The 20,277-nt window shown below is 39.6% G+C and overlaps 1 protein-coding gene across 2 annotated transcripts; it reads left to right on the forward strand.

Annotated features, from left to right (window-relative positions):
- The first annotated feature begins 301 nt into the window (after positions 1 to 301).
- vill (villin-like) lies at positions 302 to 20,101 on the forward strand. 2 transcript variants are annotated; one of them, XM_084746866.1, is made up of 21 exons: positions 303 to 489; positions 3,243 to 3,281; positions 8,300 to 8,383; positions 8,493 to 8,567; positions 8,670 to 8,869; positions 10,231 to 10,339; positions 10,666 to 10,776; positions 12,540 to 12,745; positions 12,838 to 12,916; positions 13,007 to 13,105; positions 13,194 to 13,347; positions 14,101 to 14,201; positions 14,302 to 14,439; positions 15,023 to 15,181; positions 15,482 to 15,661; positions 15,798 to 15,943; positions 16,378 to 16,522; positions 17,173 to 17,361; positions 17,685 to 17,753; positions 18,208 to 18,540; positions 19,902 to 20,101. In XM_084746866.1, the coding sequence occupies exons 1-21, from the start codon at positions 445 to 447 to the stop codon at positions 20,013 to 20,015; spliced, it is 2,775 nt and encodes a 924-aa protein (XP_084602992.1). In that variant the 5' UTR covers positions 303 to 444; the 3' UTR covers positions 20,016 to 20,101. The 2 variants fall into 2 exon arrangements, with proteins under 2 accessions (XP_084602991.1, XP_084602992.1); XM_084746865.1 differs by lacking the exons at positions 17,685 to 17,753; positions 19,902 to 20,101 and having other exon boundaries at positions 302 to 489; positions 18,208 to 18,663.
- Positions 20,102 to 20,277: the final 176 nt, after the last annotated feature.

Below are 20,277 nucleotides of genomic sequence, written 5' to 3' on the forward strand. Positions count from 1 at the left end.
ATTACCATAGCTCCACTTTGTAAAAGAAAAATGTGAATGAAGGTATAATACAGGCACATACAGCTCAATAACATCTTAAAATTACAAACTTGCATTTTTATCATGACTCGAACACAAGAGGACACCACTGACTTCTTCCACAAAGGCTCGAGCTCCATTGTCTGCAGGGTTAAATGATCTGCCAGTGCATTAATTATATGGACATAAACTGGTTAATGTGCAACCAAGAAGAGCTTAGCTTCATGTGATATCTTGATGTGAACTTTTGGCTTCCGCTTACGTAGCAGCCACTTTAACTGCAGCAGTGGATTAGGCATTACAGAGCCTATTGTTCAGCCCTGAGGAGCTCTTGTGGTCTAGTTTTTTCCTCTTAATTTTCCACTTGTCCCTCAGATATGTGGGGACTGAAGTTCACCACGTTGTTGAAATGATTATATTCTCATAATGGAGTCCAGGATTGAATCTAAGCATGAAAAGCTGAGGTCAAAGGTAAGAAAAACTTAAGCATGTTGACTTGAAACTGTTGGTTAACAAGAAAAAAAAAAAACTGGTTAGTTATGCAACAATCTGTGTTTCAGATTCCCTGGCAGGGATTGTGTGAACTATATAAGACAAAGACAAGTGTAATAGATGTATCCCTGAACAGAAAACATCAGCAGGGAGTCTTATCCATGATTCATGCAAGGCGCAACAGAAGAAGTTTACAGATTGTTCTCACAGTTTGGAAATGATTGGAATGACAGGAGAAGCAGGGTTTGATGCTTTATAGTTGATTTTTGATCTCAAGGTTATCCTGAGGTGTAAAAGCAACTCACCCACATGTTATTTCTCTTGTGTGTTTACATACAATTCAGTGTTTGACTAGGGATCAATGTCTCTGCAAAGGCTTGTCCTTTCTATTACTTCAAAAAGTGTGCAAATCACTTTGGAGCCAGCGTGTTAATACATCACCACATTTAGCAAACAAATGCAAACACAAGCTGCCAGTGTCTACTCTGTTGGGAGATCAAAGCCCCGAGCTGAAAACCTTCAATAATGTCAAGCGTTCCTCCTCGAGTGTCTGTGTGAGTAGGCACAGAATGAGAGATTTAGCCACAGAAAGCCTCTGATTCCTTTCCAATACCACTCGGAGCTCCTTGAGTCCAATTCCCCCATCTGCTAGTTGTAACAGTTGTGAAATGAATAATTGGTGTCAAGTGGCCCCTGTAATGCCCGCTGTGCTGCTGAGGGCTCAGACGAACGTAAACACAACGCCGGCTGGCTACTTAAAACACAATCAGGACTTCAAGTGGGGCTTGAGTCCAGGTATTGTGGATGATTTTCTCAAGAGAATCTTGACTTCACAGTGTGTTTTGCAAGTCTGGCTCCCTTCATTCATCCTTAAAGGGACACTTCACCCCAGAATCAAAACTACATATTTTCCCCTGGTGTGTAGTGTTAGTTATTAATTTTGGGTTGTTGTGGTGGGAGTTGCAGACCTTGTTGTAAGCATTGTCAGCAGAATTCATCAACCGTTGGTTTGTGGATCACCATTTTGAAACCTCAAGTTTGGCGTTATGGGGGCTGCCATCTTGGTTTTTTGCAACCAGAGCATGCACAGCAGCTGGTGGGTGATGAACTGTAATTTGAGCGATGCTTGGTTTTGGCTCGTTCATTCAGAAAATAATGGCAGCCTGATTAATCGTGATCTTTTTTGTATTACAACCGAACAGTCGCTAAAATATGTTTCTGAAGACAAGTGACAAATAGGCAATGAATTAACAGAATCTTGATCCATATTTGCGTCCTAGATTGACAGGCTGATCTGAGTTTCAGGAGGCTCCGTTGGAAACTGGAAACATAATGATGGCTGCCTGTTTGTAATCTTTTTTGTATTTTAGCTGAACAGTATGCTAAATTCCCCCTTAACACAAAGTCATGGCAGGAACATAGTTGCAATGTAACTGTTGTGACGTTTGACATTGTTGCAACCTACCAAGTGAAATTTTGATAGTTTTAAACTTCGCCTGTATTTTGTCCCAACATCTTCACCACATTTTAGCAGCATTTCAGCAACATCTTTATACAAAGTGCAGCAAATGTCCCTCAGAGGACTTCAAACAGACATTGCAAAACTTCTATACAATATCTGTTACTTTGTAATGTTTCAATTACACAGCAGCAACGTAACTAAAGGTATCATTGTAACTGTAATGTTGCAGAAATGTCGTTACGTCACAATTGCAACTTTGCAGGGATGTACTGTTAGTAGGGTTATGTTTCTGAAAACATTTTAGGCAACAAATACGCAAAGTAGAAACAGAATCATCATCCATATTTGATCAACACTGTCTAGTTTTATAGTTTGATCTGAGTTTCGTGAACCCTGTGTGTTGCACTGGACGGAGTCACTGAGAATGTCCTGTCAATCACAGTGGCTCCGCCCTAAAGCATATCCTGCTGCATCGTCTGTTTTACTCTAAATGGGACCATAATTTACCAAATGAACATCATGCTGTATTTAAGAACACATGAAACTAGTAACTGAGACTATAAACGCATTGGGAAACTGTTTAGTGAGGTAATAAATCAAGTGAGAAGTAGGCTCATTATTCAATAGTTCGTACAATCTGACCTCTTTTTGCAACCAGCGGAGTCGCCCCCTGCTGGCCATTAGACCGAGTGCAGGTTTAAGGCTTGGCTTCACTTTTCACACCTGCAAGTTTCATGCACTTTTTCTACTGTCTATGATTGTAAGCAGTTCCTACATGAAGCAGCTCACAACAAGGTCTGTAGATTCTCTTTAGTAACCAGGTCGTGATTTCTGGAAAGAGTCATTGCTGTTGAGTTTTTCAAATGAATTTTTTGGTGCTTTGAGCACCACAAGTACCATTATATTCAAAAGAAGGCAGGCATCTCTATATCTCCAAATTGATCTTGATGTGTAAATAGCACCTCAGGTAGAAAGGGAAATATGTATTTTAGATTTTAGGGTGAAGTGTGGCTTTAAAACAAGTCAGAACCTCCATATTAAAACACCTTTTTTCAAATGAACCTGAAAGCAACATAAGAAGAGGCGTATTTAAGGACATTGCACTGTAAATATCAAGGCAGGAAATTGCAGGTGTGTTCAAACCTGGGTGTGGAGGCAAATACACCCATCCCTCTCTGCCACATACACTCCAGCCAGCACACAGGAGGTAAAGCTAGCGATACTTTATTACATAAAGACAGTCTCACTAATCTACCTCTACCACTCGTAGGAGACACCCAGGCCTTCACTCCGCCACACACAACAAAAGGTAAGATCCATACTTTTATTTTGACAACACTTTTCATTCCATCATTTTCAGGTTCTTTGACATCTCTCCATCCTTTTCTTCCTTCTGAATCACTGCAGTTTGCAAAGAAAAACATCTTTAGTGTCATATTTGTTGGAAAAGATTCTTTATAACAGATTTTAGTGTCTTTTTAAATCAGTATCATTTCATGTTAAATAGGGTTGAAAACATTAGGATGAATTTAGAGCTTTAACAAAGCTCATTGTGTGTCCAAAGTCAATGGACACCGCAGGTTAATTGAAGTGGAACCAGTCTGTCCTGTCACAGTAATGGAAGCAACGCTGGTCTTCAATTTATCTTTTCAGAAATTGTTTGTTCAAGTTTTCCATTTATTTATTTTTTGACTGGGATCAGGTTGCAGAGCACAATGGTTGTTTTTCATTCATGACAGGGAGGTGAAGTAAAAAGTCTTCTACAACTGGCAATAAGCAACGCCAATAGTCAATTAAATAAAGCTAATTAATGAAGGTACAGAGGAGGGAAAAAGAGATATTAATTTGAATGGGATGATGCACAGTATATAGTCTTTGGTACATTACATTTTGATTTGATTTGTACTCTCTTATCCTATTATCAAGGTGGTCATTAAAGTCAATGTCATCATAGTGCTCATTTCATATCACATTATCAAGTTGCTCATTACAGATTGTGGTATCAAAGTGCATATTACAGACCCAACTATCAAGGCCTTCCTTATAATCCATAATGTCACATTGCATAACATTAAAATACTCATAATTACCGAGCCACGTAGAGTATTAAACATAAATATTACCATTTGATATGTTTCAACAGAGTTAGCTTTTCACCAGCAGTCCCTTGGTAGGTCCCCAATGAAAACATATATCACAAGGACAGGAGACATAATACAAAACTCTACATAATATATTATTATAATAGTGCATCAATTATATATTTCAGCAATAAATGTTTGTTAGACACATTGAAAGGAAGGATTAAGTAATTTACTTATTATTAAGCTGCTGTGGCCACACCTAGTTTGAGGAAACCACATTAAAACTGTAGTTCACCAAACTATTACAGTTACTTCACAATAAAAAGTAGTTAAGCTACACCTCAACCACTCTCAAAAACAGCTTGTCAAACTAAAACGTGGTTGAACTTCATCAAGTCTGCATGAAGGGAAGTCTTGAACAGATATGAGTCAAATGTAGGTGTGTTTGATTTGGGGACAAGGGCAGGCCAGTCCTCATTTTTGACAGCCAGATAATGTGTTTTAAGAAAAGAATATGAAGCAGTTATTGAAGGTTGAAGGAAATGCTTAATTCCTAGGGAAATTCATAGAATTAAATCACAGCCATCTTCGTTGGAAACCTCAGGTGATTTTAATCAAATAGCAGGTCATTGTTGTAACAACCGTGGACAATGAGCTGCAGCATCGAGTTATATTGCACAGCAAAAAAAACTATACTATCAATATGAAGTTTATAATTAACCACCTAAAGTGCATGACCCTAGTAGTTAACTACTGAAAAAGCTCCACCTCCGGTCATATTTTAAACAATGTAAAATGCTCTGCAAGTAGCAATACATTGTGTCTGATATGTTCTGGGTTTTTTGTTTGTTTGTTTGTTTGTTTGTTTGTTTGTTTCTTGCTAAACATCTTGATAAAACAGCTTACGTATAGCTCTACACCTTGCCCTCATTTAGTATTCAATGATTCATGATAACCTCTGCTCTCTCCACACCCACCAACCCTTCACCTCTACCGCTAACTAGCTACATCCGGTTTCTACCGTGGGCTGGACATGCTAATGCTAATGATATGTATAGAGCCACCCCCTTGATTATGGGATTGGATCCTCAGGTTTATGACATCACAAACCCAGTCTGACCCAGGCTGATTTTTATTTATTTTTTTTTTTTGTTTGTTTGTTTTTTATTGTTGTTGTTTTAGGGTTCCCATGTTCACCACAGTTTCAAAGCAAGAAATGTTCAGACATGGCGTTTACTGCTTATTTCGCTCCTGACATGTCTTGAAACACATGAAAAACACCACATGGACTAGTCATTAAAATCCATGTTGTTAGAGAAACTACATCCCAACACTGTGGTCTGGTGTGACCACTAGCTTATGGTGGCTAATATTAGCTAATGTCAGCAAACTTATTCCTGTCAGTTGAGTCACCCAGTCTGGCCACTTTCATGCTTCTTCTCTACTTGCTCTGTTAACACTATGATTTAGCATCTGTTATCCCATAATTATTACTTCTGGCCACAGTTGCTGCTGTTCATTTAAACGTACATGTTACATGTTACATTTAAACTTGTCTTGTTACAAATTACAAATATTTGCTCATCAAATGCATCAAAATAAAATACAAAGTACTGGTATGAGTATGAGTATGTAACCCTCCTACACTGAAAAGATGAGTTCTGCTAATTTACCACATCATAAATTTTAAGTGGATAATGCGGAGGTGGGAGGTTGCATGCTGGGTGGTTTTCTGTGATTAGGGTACTTGTTGTACACTATTTTTCCACAGTTCAATACTGGGGAATATTTGGGAATAAAATAACATATTACATAATGTATTTTAAGTGTTTCAAATACACAAAATGCAAAATGGATTTTGGTAAAAAATTGCATATTTTTGTCTGCTCAGAAAAATACACCTTGCAAAATACACCTTACAAAAGTAATAAAATATTTACTTTAAATATGTTTATTTGAACTATCTCTGAACTGTATATAGATACCTATACAATATGTGTATATTTATCATGAAATTATTCCAACATGACTCAGTCTTTGCCTCTTCATACTCAAACACCAAAAGCCAAATATAGTTGGATTTTGTAACCTCAGCCGAGCCCTATTATTTTTATTTGAATCTTTTTTCTGTTTGCTCTGAATGTGTCACCCTCTTTATCTGATTACGTGAATGCCAGAGCCTTGATAATTTTAATTAAGGGTGTGGTTAACATCCTGGTAGTGCACAGGTGACCTGATGTGTCTTACCTCACGTTACACCACCCACTCCATCAATCACTGCCCAGAACATGAATCAAAGATTAGACTCTGAGTGCAGAATATGAGCCATAAATAAAAGCTGTCTCTTTTCTCTGGAGAATAACTTCAACCACAGCTCCTCCAGCTATTTGACAATCATATCGTGTGTGCGTGGATCCTGTATTTGCATTCATGATATGTTGCTGGCAGCGTAACATCCCACCGAGCCTGTTTCCATACGCCGTGTCAACACTAAGCCTATATTCTTCTTGGCTCAGCTGGCGATACAGTGTGTTTGCTTATCAGTGCTGTTGTTTCTGATATCTGAGTCAAGAGGCAGTTTAAGCACCACTGATTGCAGAACTTGTAGGTTGCTATGGCGCCAAGCTGACACTCATTAGGGGGATTAGAGGTGTTTCGCTGTCAGAGATCCAATCTTTTGAAATGGTTCACTTGTCATGTTGGAGACATCTGTTTCCAGTGAAAAGATAGGGGACTTGTGAGGATGAGCAACGAGGAGGAGGAGGCTTCAGAAATGCAGTGTTTCTCTTCTGAAGTGGTTTGGAGGACTTACAATTGAAAATGTGTTTTCTAATGTGCTATTTAAGATTCTAAAACACGTCCTTCAGGACTTGGTGGTGGAGACCAAAGACAGAGCTAAAAAGACTGCACTAAAACAACACTTCTAGTCAGGATGCATTTGGATATTAATTCAAATTGTAGTGCTACTCAGTACTTAATTATGATTTCAACACTAACTAACTAGTTTACATAGTGTAATGCATCTTGAAAAAAATACTCAACTACAAGTATCCAAAAAAAAAAAAAAAGACTTAACTTACACTTACAGTGATTTCTTTTTGTAATTAGTTACTTCCACTGCTGAAAAGCAGTAATTGTTTGAATTCAAGTTTAACTTCAAGACCTTTGTCCCATTTGTCCGCAGACCCATTTGTCCACACGGGGCAATTATCTCTGATCCAGTGGCAATAAAAACAACACAGGGCAAGACACACAAGATAAAAAAAAAACACAGAGAACAATAAAAACATATAAATACAGGAGTAAAGGTGAACACATAAAGTTTAAAAATTACAAAAATATATATATAGTGTATGTAAAATCTTAATCTGAAAAGTAATAGCTATCAAATCATTGTACTGCAGTAAAAGTACAACACTAACCACTGGAAATTAGTGATTAGAAATGTATATTAGACGTCATACTTCAGCAATAAGATATTTAATGTTTCTGTAATCTTTTGTCTTTTGCTAACTTTCCATATACATCTCATCTTAAAGTGCATAAATCAGACACCTGTACATATGTAATTTAACAAACATTTAAATGCTTACTATTGTTTCTGCTCCTGTTTTTCATGCGTTGAAGTAAAAGATCTGAGACTTCCATGCAACAAAAGGTTTAGTTCTTACAGTTTTGCTTCACATTTTTTAAATTCCATGTTAGTGAGCACTTACAACCTATAATGAGCATAAATGCAACATTAGTATAATCCAGTGTTTCCCAACCCTGGTCCTCAGGGACCCCTGCCCTGCATGTTTTAGATGTTTCCCTGCTCCAACACACACGAGTCAAATGATCAGGTTGTTATCAGGCTTAATGACGAGCTCATCATTTGTTATATTCCATGCACCTAAACCTAACCAACCCAACTGACAAAGGCAACAAGTACTAGTCAATCAGAGGCAGAGAAGGGCAGGTCAACTTTGCCCTCCTGGGGGTAAAAAATATGTGACCCTATGTGAAAGAGCCATAATTTACTGTCTAATAAATGTCCTTTTTTCAAGATAAAAGTGCACATTTAAGTGACCTTTTATCGTGTCCAGCCTTTTGTGTGCATAGAAGAAGTCTTAGATCTTTTATTTCAACTCATGGAAAATGGGAGCAAAAACAAAAGTGTTTTATGTACATGTTGAGATTTACTGTGCTCACGCAGGTTAATCAGTTCTCATTGTTTCTTGCCTTACATGTGTGTTTGTTTCAGTTCAGCAGAATGATGAGTGATGACAGTCCAGATGCATTTAGAAATGTCAACCGAAAGCCAGGCCTGCAAATATGGACCATCAATGTAAGTCTACCCACGTTACTCTTTATGTGGACATACACTGCTGCACTTGCATAAGAAGGGTGTGGTGTGATGAAATACTGTTTTGTGTTTTTGTTGTTTTCTTATTCAGAACATGCAGATGGTGTCTGTTCCAGCCCAGGGCTTTGGTAACTTCTTTGAGGGAGACTGTTACATTGTTCTTTATGTGAGTACAACACTGGCTACAACATTAATGAAGACATGTGATTAATGCATGTTTTGATAGTATGTGCGCAAGAGTGAGTCCTCAGTCTGTGTCTTTCACCAGATAAGTGCGAACAAGGGCTCAGGCCAGACAACTGACATCCACTACTGGATAGGAAACACCTCCTCCCAAGATGAGCAAGGTGCAGCAGCCATCTACGTCACCCAGCTGGACGAGTACCTGGGTGGGAGTCCGGTGCAACACAGGGAGGTGCAGGGCAACGAATCGCCACGGTTCAGAGGCTACTTCAAAAATGGCCTCATGTGAGTCAAAGCTCCTGTTTACACACGGGTTTAAAGTTCCCATTAAACAGTTAATGATCGGGAGGGACTTGTCACAGATTTTGGTGTTTACAGTAGCTAGTAGAGCTGTGCCTTATGACCCGCGCCATGCAGCAAAAGCGGCCCCTGGATGTAACACTAGGAGAGGAAACTCATATTAGCTGACTCTCCTGGACTGAGCGTGAACACGACCAGACAGGGACCAAAACAGCCTCTGAGACCAACAGAGGCCTGTTTGACGACAGGGAATAGTCTACAGTACAGAGGTGGTTTTCCTGCTGGGTTTTGGTTCCCAGCAGCCCAAGACTGAGTCACAGCTAACCAAGCTAACAGCAGTTAGTGGTTAGCTGACTTACTTTAGCAAATGTTTGGCAGAGGTAATGAAGGCTTGTCGTCTCCATCGGTAATACTGCAACTCTTTTGCTCCTTTTTCATACATGTGATACTTGGCTTGACTTGGTTTGACTCATTGCATTCGCTTGAAGGCTTGTATTTATCACACACTCGTCTTTTGTTTATTGCCTGAACAGTAGATGAACATTTTATTTCCCAACAATTCTTCACAACAAAAGTCCTCTGTTATTTTTTTTAATCTAAAAGCTTTTATTATACAAAATCAGGAAATGCTGGGTTTTCATCAGCAGTACCCTAACAGGACTCCTATACAGCTGAAAGCAAACAACAACAACAACAACAATAAAATGAAGCAGATACCTGAAATTAGAAACAGCGACGCAGGAGAAAAACTAAACTTCAAACCAGAGATTCAGTTAGAAGCTACAAAAGTAGTAGTGGGAGTTCATGAGTTGAATCACAGCTTTCACAGCAACACAACAGAAAAAAAGAGGCAAAGTCATCTACTGGCAATGAGTAAAAGGTAAATTGACTATTTTTGTGGGTTTACGTTCATTTAAAAAACCAAAACCAAATTCTGGTGTAAAACAGTAAAGGACAAATGTTAATGCCAAGTGTAAAAAAGGGCCAAAGAAAGGAGCTGGTATGTGAACTTGAAGGGGGTGGTGACCAAACAGAAAGAGTCTCACACACTCATACACACACACTTATGCTGTAATCTTCCTGAGACATGGCTTACAACAGTAATCCCTCTGCATGAAATCATTATGACACAAATTACACTTGTTTTGTTGAGGCTTAGCAGTTTTCGCTCGCCCAGTTCATCAACCTCAAACTTTTTGTTGTGTTTTTTTGCTTCGTGGTTATGAAACACTGAGGTTCACAATGAACAAAACAAGAAATGTTTTCAGCTCTTCGTCCTGCCTCCAGTCTGCTGTGGCTGTTTTATTACACTTGACCTTTGGTAATGTACACTGATCTCTCCGCAGATACAAGAAGGGTGGAGTGGCCTCAGGTTTTCACCACGTGGACACAAACGCCTACAACGTCCTGCGACTGCTGCACGTCAAAGGCAGGAAGCATGTCACAGCGACGGAGGTACGCAGAGTGGAGTATAAAGGGCTGTGTCAGGGATTAATGCTGCCTGCTGCCCAGTGCCTCCCACTGGAGCTATCACAGGCTTCACACAGCCACGCTACAAGGGGTGCTGGCACTCCCTCTCAAACAAATTATAGCGTGCTTGTTGTCACTGCTGTCAAAGTAGGTGTTAATTGCCAGAGGAGTGCTATGACTGTGTGCTGTTTAATTGATATTTCCCTATCTTAACTACATTTCTTTCTCAGAATAGTTTTTTTATGACAGCTTATATTGTTCATTTGAATAAAGGGAAGCTATTTGATAACCCTCCATCACTCCATGTCCAGGTGGAGGTGTCGTGGAACAGCTTTAACAATGGAGATATATTCCTGCTGGATATGGGGAAGGCCATAGTGCAGTGGAACGGCCCCCAGAGCAACAGGAGAGAGAAGCTCAAGGTAATCCTCCACTCTGATTGGTTAGAAAAGAGAAGCGGTGGAAGAAAAGAACTACTCAGAGACTTTAACTTGAGTTAAAATGCTGCAGCTTAAAAATATTGCATTACAAAACGGTAAAAGTACAGCTGTATCGCAGCTGTAAGTAGACAAAATGTGAAAGACTTTTTATACTGTTGAGTATCTGTAAAATATATCATTATATTTTAGAACCTGATTATGTTTTACATGGAAATCTGAATCAAAAAATTAACCAGCAGCTATAACTGTCAGATAATTGTGATGGATTAAAAAGTGAAATATTTTCCTCTGTAGTAGATTTTTGAGTAGCATTAAAAAGAAAAGTGCAACTACCTCAAAACTGCACTTCAGTACATCAGACCCTCCTGAGTCATGGACTTGGTTGTACTGGTTAATTTTACAGAAAAAAAGACACAATTCAAAAAACAAAAATGACATTTTCACAAAGAGGTTGGGAGACTTTATATTATTGGTATTTAACAGCCAGGGAATGAGGCTCAAAAATCAAATATCTTTCTCCAAACTCGCTTATTGTCCCTTTAATGTTCAAATATATATATTTTTTCTTTTTGTTTAAGTTTACTGTACTGTACTGCAGCAATTTACATGCATTAATTGTTGTGTATTGTATTGTCAAAGTGTGAGCAAACACAACTTAAAAATATTAAACATTCCCCAACATGTCTTTCTCGGTTGCGTGACGTTGTGCACATTCCTGAGTGCCTCGTGTCTCTTCAGCTCCCCTACAGCACCAACTGTGTGCAGCACCGGCTAACATTAGCTCAGAAATGGAGGCTGACAATGTCAACAAACGACCAGTACCCACCACAACACAAATCTAACTTTATTTACCTCATTTATCCACATGACGCAGCTCAGTGGCGAGCGGCCAGGATGCTTCTTTGGGAGTGCGAGCATGAGCAACAGGGTGGATGCTGCTGGCTGCAGTTCACTTAATGGCAGCTGGTGTCATTAATAATAAGGATTTTCTGAATATTCAGAGAGTAGTTTTAATTTAATCAGATTTTCTTTTTGTAAATGGAGCTGCTAACCTAATCCAATAACAATTCATTTAAAATAAAAACCAAAAGCACAACATTGTTGCTGGGCACCATTACATTCACATTACAGTCATTGAAAAGTAAGAACAACACATATATATTAAATGACCTTTCGGGTGTAAATAAAGTTGCATTAAATATAACTGAACAATCTTGTTGCTCTACATATTAATCCCACAATTGTCGTTGAGTGGCAAAGAATAATAGCAAAAGGGAAATGAGTTTGGATAAATCTGTTTTTGTGTCTCATGGATGTCTTCAATAAATTAAACCAAATATTCAGCCTGTAACCACTAATGTTTGATTTATATGCAAAGATGGAGTTTCAGGTTCAGATTCAGGTTACTTTATTTGTACCTGTGGGTAGATTTAGTTTCCGGTATAAGACAGGGCATCTATCCTGACACACATTTTACAAACAGCACAATTCTCAACGAAATAACAACCTGAGAAATAACAATAAAAACACTCAAATAAATAACCACTGAAATAAATATATATGGTAAAATGCAGGTAAAAAAAAAAAACTTTCTGGTTGTTGTAACTTTCTACGGGGATGCTGGGTTAACCTATGACTCACCAATTTGATTCAGAAAGATTCTGTTCCTTGAAAATGTTGGTCACCACATTGGTACCATATTCTGTATTTCTTAAGTTGGTCTTCACTTATTACCTGGTTTGCAGGCAGTCTTGTTGGCCCAGGACATCCGGGACAGGGAGCGAGGAGGTCGGGCTCAGATCGGTGTTGTGGAGGGAGGAGATGAGCAGGACTCACCGGAGCTGATGAAAGTCATGACGGCGGTGCTCGGACAGAGGACCGGGCAGCTGAAGGAGGCCACTCCCGATGACAGACCTGACCAGGTGCAGAACACCAACGTCAGACTCTACCAGTAAGGACTTTATCTTAATCTGCTGCATCACTGCTGCAACATGTTGGGAACATTTTGTCCATTTAATAAAATCATGCGCTGTTTCTCCTCAGCGTGTTTGAAAACAGCGGGAATCTGGTGGTTCAAGAAGTGGCCACGCAGCCTCTAACACAAGACCTGCTGCACTCCTCTGTAAGTGTCTTTTAACCCTCAAACATGTGCCTTAGACACTGTTATTATAGAGTTATGTCCTTTATAACTGTCTTTTTCTCTCTCTGTCAGGACTGTTACATTGTGGACCAGAAAGGCTCCAGAGTGATGGTGTGGAAAGGCAAACAGGCCTCCAAAGAAGAGCGGCGAGAAGCTCTTAACAGGGCAGTGGTGAGTTTACTGAAGAATCTCCTTTATACAATATTGTGATTCTCAAAGTCATGAAAGATACTATTGGTCCGCTCATCGTTTCTGCCAGGGCTATATCAAAGCCAAGAACTACCCATCCAGCACCAGTGTGGAGGTGATGACTGAGGGAGGAGAGTCAGCCATGTTCAAGCACTTGTTCAAATCCTGGAGAGATAAAGGCCAAACTCAGGGCCTTGGTTCCACCTACAACGTGGGAAAGATAGGTAACCTCTACGTACTTTAATAATTCACATGAGAGCCAGGGAGATATAAAACTACACTTTCTAATACACGAAAGACTTTGGAAACTTATTTATTAATAGTATTGTGATCTGGAGGCCCAACGTGTGCGATATTAGATGTATAAATAAGTGTGTGAGAAATCAATAATCATGACTATATACTGACAAAATATATAAGATAACAATGAAAGTGTGAAATAATTCAATGAATATTTTAAAACTCAGATCGTTATGAAGCGTTTTTTTCATCCTGCTTCTTCTTTTCACAATAAAAGAAATCAGTGCAGGTTCCTTTTACTTTAGTTCAGCAGTTTTTATTATCTCTGAACTGTGTTTTTTCAAGGACGTCCCGTGGTGGCGACGATTCATAATTTTTGAAAAACCTTGAGAAAAACTATTTTATTGACCACTCTGGTCGGGACCACAAATCATCAGTACCTGCTAGGCTAAAACAAGGACATGTTATGGTCTACTAACATTAAGCACAGTACAACATGAATAAATCCCTGTTTTGTTGCCATTTCAACTAAACCTCTTGAGCTGCTCTTGAGCTAATGTAAAATACAATACTGTACAAAAAACTTTATAAGAAACTTTTCAAATGTCCTCTGGCTGCATCTGGCAGTCATAGTGGCATTGCAGTAGGTGCCTCACCATCTGTTGCCTTGCTCTTGTTTGCATATAATTCATATGATTACTTTGTTCTGTTACTGAACACTTTGGGTCTCCATACAGCAAAGGTAGACCAAGTGAAGTTTGATGTGATGACGCTCCATGCGCGTCCTGAAGTGGCAGCACAGCAGCGCATGGTCGATGACGCATCTGGAGATGTTAAGGTGAGAAAAAAAAAAGATGCTGAAACGCTGTCTAATGCCAAAGGACACACAACCACAAAGGGTTGAAAGACTTCCAACTTTTCATGTCTGTGTCATGTAGGTGTGGCGAATTGAGAACCTGGAGCTGGCTGAAGTAAATCCAAGTACTTATGGGCAGTTTTATGGAGGAGACTGCTACCTGGTGCTGTACACATATCAAAGAGGAGGTCAGCAGCAGTACATACTGTACATGTGGCAGGTCAGTATCATCACAGTATTAGGTGGCAGAATTATTGGTTTTATTTGCTTGCTTATACTGATGTTTTTATGTTTCCTCACCACCTGATTTCAAAGAACTTCCTCTTTTCCTCCCCTGCCTTTCTACAAACTCGGCGTTGTCGGCAGGATCAGGTTTTGTGAGCTGCTGTTCTGACCAAGGAGGACAGTTTACCAAAGCCAGGGAAATGTAGTAATGTTCTCGTAGTACTACTCCTTACATGAAGAAAAATGTTGTTGGCAGGATCAGGTTTTCTGAGCAGCCGAACTAACCAGGGAGGATAATAAGCCAAAGCCAGGGAAGTTAACATTGTGTTGGCAGTGCTAGCTGCAGAAGCTAAGTGCAAGGCCAGTGTTTTGAAGGTACAGACAGGGGCCATGTTTTTATATTTACTCACTACCCGATTTCAAAGAATCCCTTTTAAAAAACTTCCCCTTTTTCTCCTCTGCCTTTCCACCTTACAACAGGAGAAATATTTTCCTTATTTTTTAATTTCTTTTTCTGTTTCTAATGTATTAAAAAAGAGCAGTAGTACTAACGTGACTTTATGTCTGTCTTACACCAGGGCCGTCATGCCACTAAAGATGAGATCACAGCTTGTGCTTACCAGGCCGTCGACCTTGATAACAAGTACAATGGAGCCCCGGTCCAGGTCAGGGTGGTCATGGGAAAGGAGCCTCGCCACTTCCTGGCTATTTTCAAAGGCAAACTCATCATCTTTGAGGTGCGATTTTTCACACTGAGAATGATTTTTTTTTCTGGATTACAAATGATCAAATGCAAAAAAGATCTATATTTTTCATTATTAGTGCAATGCAGTAAAAAAATGTTTTGATTCTCAAGGGTAAAGAATGCTAGACAAACATCATAAAGACATTAATCTTATACTGTCAGAATAAAGCACAAAAACACTCAATAAAAAGGAAGGTAAAGGTGGTAAAGAGCTGAGTATTTTGCATATTTATGCGTGTATTCAAATCTCTGCATGCATTTTATGAATATGTATGTGTGTGTGTGTCTTTAGGGTGGCACAGGCCGACCTGGCGTGGTTAACCCTGATGGAGGTGCCAGGCTGTTCCAGGTGAGAGGGACTAATGAGCTGAACACCAAGGCCACTGAGGTGCTGGCGAGGGCCTCGTCTCTGAACACCAACGATGTTTTCCTGCTGAAGACCGACCACATGTGCTACCTGTGGTATGGAAAGGTATGTGCTTCATTAACGAGCATTATAACAAGCTGAATAAGCCTGACATGAGCTCCGCTTTAGAGAATAAAAAAAATGTGAATTTGTGCGTTTGAATTTTCACACGAGTCCGTGTTTGTTTGATGTCCGTCTCCAGGGCTGCAGCGGGGATGAGAGGGTGATGGGCCGAGCGATGTCTGATGTGCTGTCCAAGCAGGACAAGCAGGTGGTGATGGAGGGCCAGGAGCCAGCTGAATTCTGGGTAGCTCTGGGAGGAAAGGCTCCCTATGCCAGTGACAAGAGGTAAACACAGAAAGCTGCAGCATTACACCTTTGAATCTAGCTTTTTTTGTGATTATTGTAATCTTTGACTCATCTGCAGCTGGTTGAGTTCTATATATTAACAAATATAAGCATCTAACTGAGGTCACGATGTTCTCCAAATATTTTTTACTCTTTATTACAGTAAATAAAGAAAAAAACAACAGTCACAATAACCTATAATAAAGGACTCTTCCAAAAGGCTCTTTAATCATATTTTGAAGCATTAATAAGCTTACATTTAAATCTGCAAGGATTATTTTTATATCAAGGTCAGTGGAATATGCCCAATGTCGTCTGAACCCAATGAGATATGGTCTGCACAGCCCCACCCCCCAACACACACACACACACATATATGCACAAATAGAGCAGATTATACAGTTTTAATGACACTGAGCTGTCTGTTGTTTCAGACTGCAGAGGGAGGAGCCTCTTCACAGTCCCCGGCTGTTTGAATGCTCCAATCAGGTGGGTCAGTTTAAGATGACCGAGGTGGACGACTTCGCCCAGAGCGACCTGGACGAGGAGGACGTGATGCTGCTGGACACCTGGGAGGAGGTGAGAGGTCAAAGGAGCTGAAAGGATTTTAGGTTCATGTGTGTAGATGCATAAAATCACTGGGAGTTGAACTGTGGAAGTTATGAAACAAATAACTTGTGATTTGGAGGATCCATTGGTGTGATGAGTTATATTTTAAGATTCTTTGAAATAAACTAATAATTGTACATTTTTCTGAAGATAATATAATTACAAACACTATAAAAAAAGCTTTAAAGTGACTTAAGAATTTGTGTGGGAAGGACAGTGTACAGTAAAAGAACAGATTACTGTCTCTCTGAGAGTTGGCTGAGAAGATTGACTCGATTAGAAAGAAGGAAACAGCAAACCTGACTCTGTCCAAACCCCCATAACACCGCAAAGTGTTGATTTTGCATTTCAGTTTTTTTGCATGCATGAAAGGAGCATTATAACAAAAGCTATAACAACAGTAATTCATGTAAAAATGCGTTTTCGCTTTTTTATTAAAATGAAAAATAATAGACATAATACAGAACATAGCCAGTAACTACAGCTGTCAGTATAGTATAAAATGGAAATACTGTGAAAGCACTGAAATGTCAGTTGAGTCTAAGATTCCTCTTTTTCTTTGTGACCACAATGAGTTGTAAATGCTCTGAAACGGCTCTTCTCTCTTCAAATCACCCCAGATTTTCTTGTGGGTCGGAAACCTAAGCAACAAGTATGAGACCAAGGAGGCGTGGAACTGTGCGCAGGACTACCTGAGGACCCACCCAGCGGGCCGCGACCAGGACACCCCCATCATCTTTGTCAAACAGGGCTACGAACCGCCCACCTTCACCGGCTGGTTCAATGCATGGGATCCTCATAAGTGGAGCGTGAGTTTGTCACAGCCTCTGTTTGATCTCATTGAGAGGCACTACAGTCGTGCTTTTAATGCAGTAATGCAGCATGATTAATTAAGTCGTCACAAATCAGTAGTTTTTTTATGACTGTACATTTCCGTTACGTCAGCGCTGATTATTGAGAAGAGACACAAATATCACATGAATACTATGAATAATCTCGTGCAAACGAATCGTTTCGGAAATTAGAAAGAACACTGAGTCACATGTGGATGATTTTATGGATTGTTTGAAGATGAAGACGACCCTGCATGCTCAGTAATTTTCAATCCTGCCTCACTTGATCTTCCCAACAGGGAGGCAACTCCTATGAGGAGATGAAAAAAAAGCTGAGTGATGCAGCATCTCTCTCACAGATTACTGTTGTAAGTGATTGACTCACACTAATTCTAACACCAATTAACCAAAATGTACTAATATTACTAATACTATAACTACTAACATGTCACTAATCCTTAAATGTTTACAGTTTTTGATGTTTTCTCACAAAAGTCATGTAAAACTCCTCCAAAAACACAAACCCAAGTTCCAAAAAAGTTGGGAATGCAATGATTTGCAGATACTTCTCAACCTATATTCAACTGAATACAGTACAAAGACAAGATATTTAATGCTCAAACTGATTAAATTTATTGTTTTTTGTTCATATGCACTCATTCTGAAAGTCTGAACATTAAATTTATTGTCTTTGTACTATATTCAATTGAATAAAAGGATTGGCAAATCATTCCTCTCTGTTTTTATTTTCGTTTTACAACCCAGCTTTTTTGGAACCAGGGTTTGTATGATTTCACTCACACATGTTCTGTCCTTGTCCAGGATATGGACAAGCTCAATAAGAGTCCTGGTGGGATCAGTGGAGGTGGTTACAGGGCTCCAGGAGGCCCCATGAGCTCCTCTCCGCCGGTCTACAGGGTCCACGGAGGTGATCTGTCCCCCAGACCCTCCACTCCCACGAGCCCGTCTACCCAGAGAGGCCAGTCCTCTGTGTCCATGAACCTGTCCCCCTCCTCTAGCTTCATTCGATCGTCCCCAGCTGGCGGCTCTGTGTCCCCCTCTGCTGGAGGCTCTGGGAGGTATCTGGACCCAGAGCTCCTCGTCAACAAGTCTCCCAGTGAGCTGCCGCAGGGAGTGGACCCGAGCCAGAGAGAGGTGGGTGCAGAATTATTGGTCTGGTGCAAATGGCACATAAACAGGGAAATCGTTATGTGCAGGGTGTTCTTTTTGTAAAGTCACAGAGCTCAGTTAAAAGCAGCTTCCTGTTGAATATCTGCCAAATCCAATCCTGTGTTTGGATTTGTTGTATTTTTTTTTCTTCATACAGAAAACTGTCCAACATGGTGAGGCTACATTTCATTAAAACACACTGAAGCACAAACACACCATTAATAAAACTGTTTAAATCGGTGACACAAAACTGCAAAGAGACACAAAACAACCACAACTAGACATAATGACACAAAATAATATACATACAATAAAAAATAACTACAAAGAGACAAAACAACACAGGTGCAAAACAACTACAAAAAAGTGCAAAATGACTAAAAAGAGAAACAAACTACAAAAAGATGACACATGACTTCATAGAGAAACAACTGGAATGAGACACAAAATAACCTCAAAGTGACACAAAATAATCACAAGAAGACAAAACAACCACCAAGAGACAGACACAAAAAGGTTACAAAATTATAAAACAAAATTAATAAGTAAAACAAGGAGACAGAATTACAAAGAGACGCAAAGATTCTTCCATCTTGTGTCTTTGTTTACTTCCTGTCTTTGTTTTTTTTTTTCTTCCACGTTTTGGTGCCTGATGAGCTTCACCTGTCCCTGATTAGCCTCACCGTCTATTTAGTCTGCAGGTTACCCTCCTTCAGCTGGCAGTTTGTCTTTGTCCTTCATGCTGTGTCCTTCAATTATCCCCAGTGTGAACCTCTTTGACTGTTTTTTATTGGATGTGGAATTTCTGTTGATTTGAATTAATTCAAATGCCTGCCTGGTCCCCATAACGTTTTGGTTTTGACTTTGTATTTTTAGTTTTGTATAATAAATCCTTTGAACTGCATGGCTCTGCCTTCAGAGTCTGCATTTGGTTCTACTGTCTAATATTTCTACTGCTTAACAGATTACAACACAAAACAACCACAAAGAGATACAAAATAACTGCAAAGACACACAAAATAACTATGAAGAGACAGACAAAATTATTTCAAAGAATGTAAAACAACTACAGAGACACAAGATGATGTCAAGGAGACGAAGCTACAAAGAGATGCATGACAGCCACTGAGACACTGTGTCTCTTGGAGACAATGTGGTACAGAGCGGTGGGAGCCTTTTACATGTCTGTGTCAGGAGCCCCACTGTCTCTTAATCCTGCAAGGACTGACTGTGATTCAGTAGGAGGCGCTGAGCAAGTTGTAATTAGTATCCAGACGTAATAACACAGTGTGTACAGAAGAGGTCAGTCTCACTGTTTTCTGTCCTCCTCTCTGCTCTGGTTTCAGGACCACCTGTCTGATGTGGACTTCGAGAACCTGCTCGGCACGACTCGCTCAGACTTCAAGCGGCTGCCGAAGTGGAGGCAGAACGACTTGAAGAAAAAAGCAGGACTTTTCTGAGAAACACTCACTGCTGGATCGCACAGAACCACCGTCTCACTGTAATGTGGAGAAACTACGGCAGCATTTTAGCTGTTGTTAGAGGCCTGGAACACAGATTTTTTTTTTTTTTTTTAACTTTCTGACAATATTTTCACCCATCAACCAAGTTAGTGATTAAACATGTTGACTAGAATTAGCTTATTAATACAATTGTGCTTTTAAAAATCTAATTTCAAGGATATGACATGATTTTCAATTATCATGCTTTATATTTATCTAT

This window comes from Lutjanus erythropterus, chromosome 21 (assembly GCF_056507025.1).
Source record: "Lutjanus erythropterus isolate fLutEry1 chromosome 21, fLutEry1.hap2, whole genome shotgun sequence".
Classification (NCBI taxonomy): Eukaryota; Metazoa; Chordata; class Actinopteri; order Lutjaniformes; family Lutjanidae; genus Lutjanus; species Lutjanus erythropterus.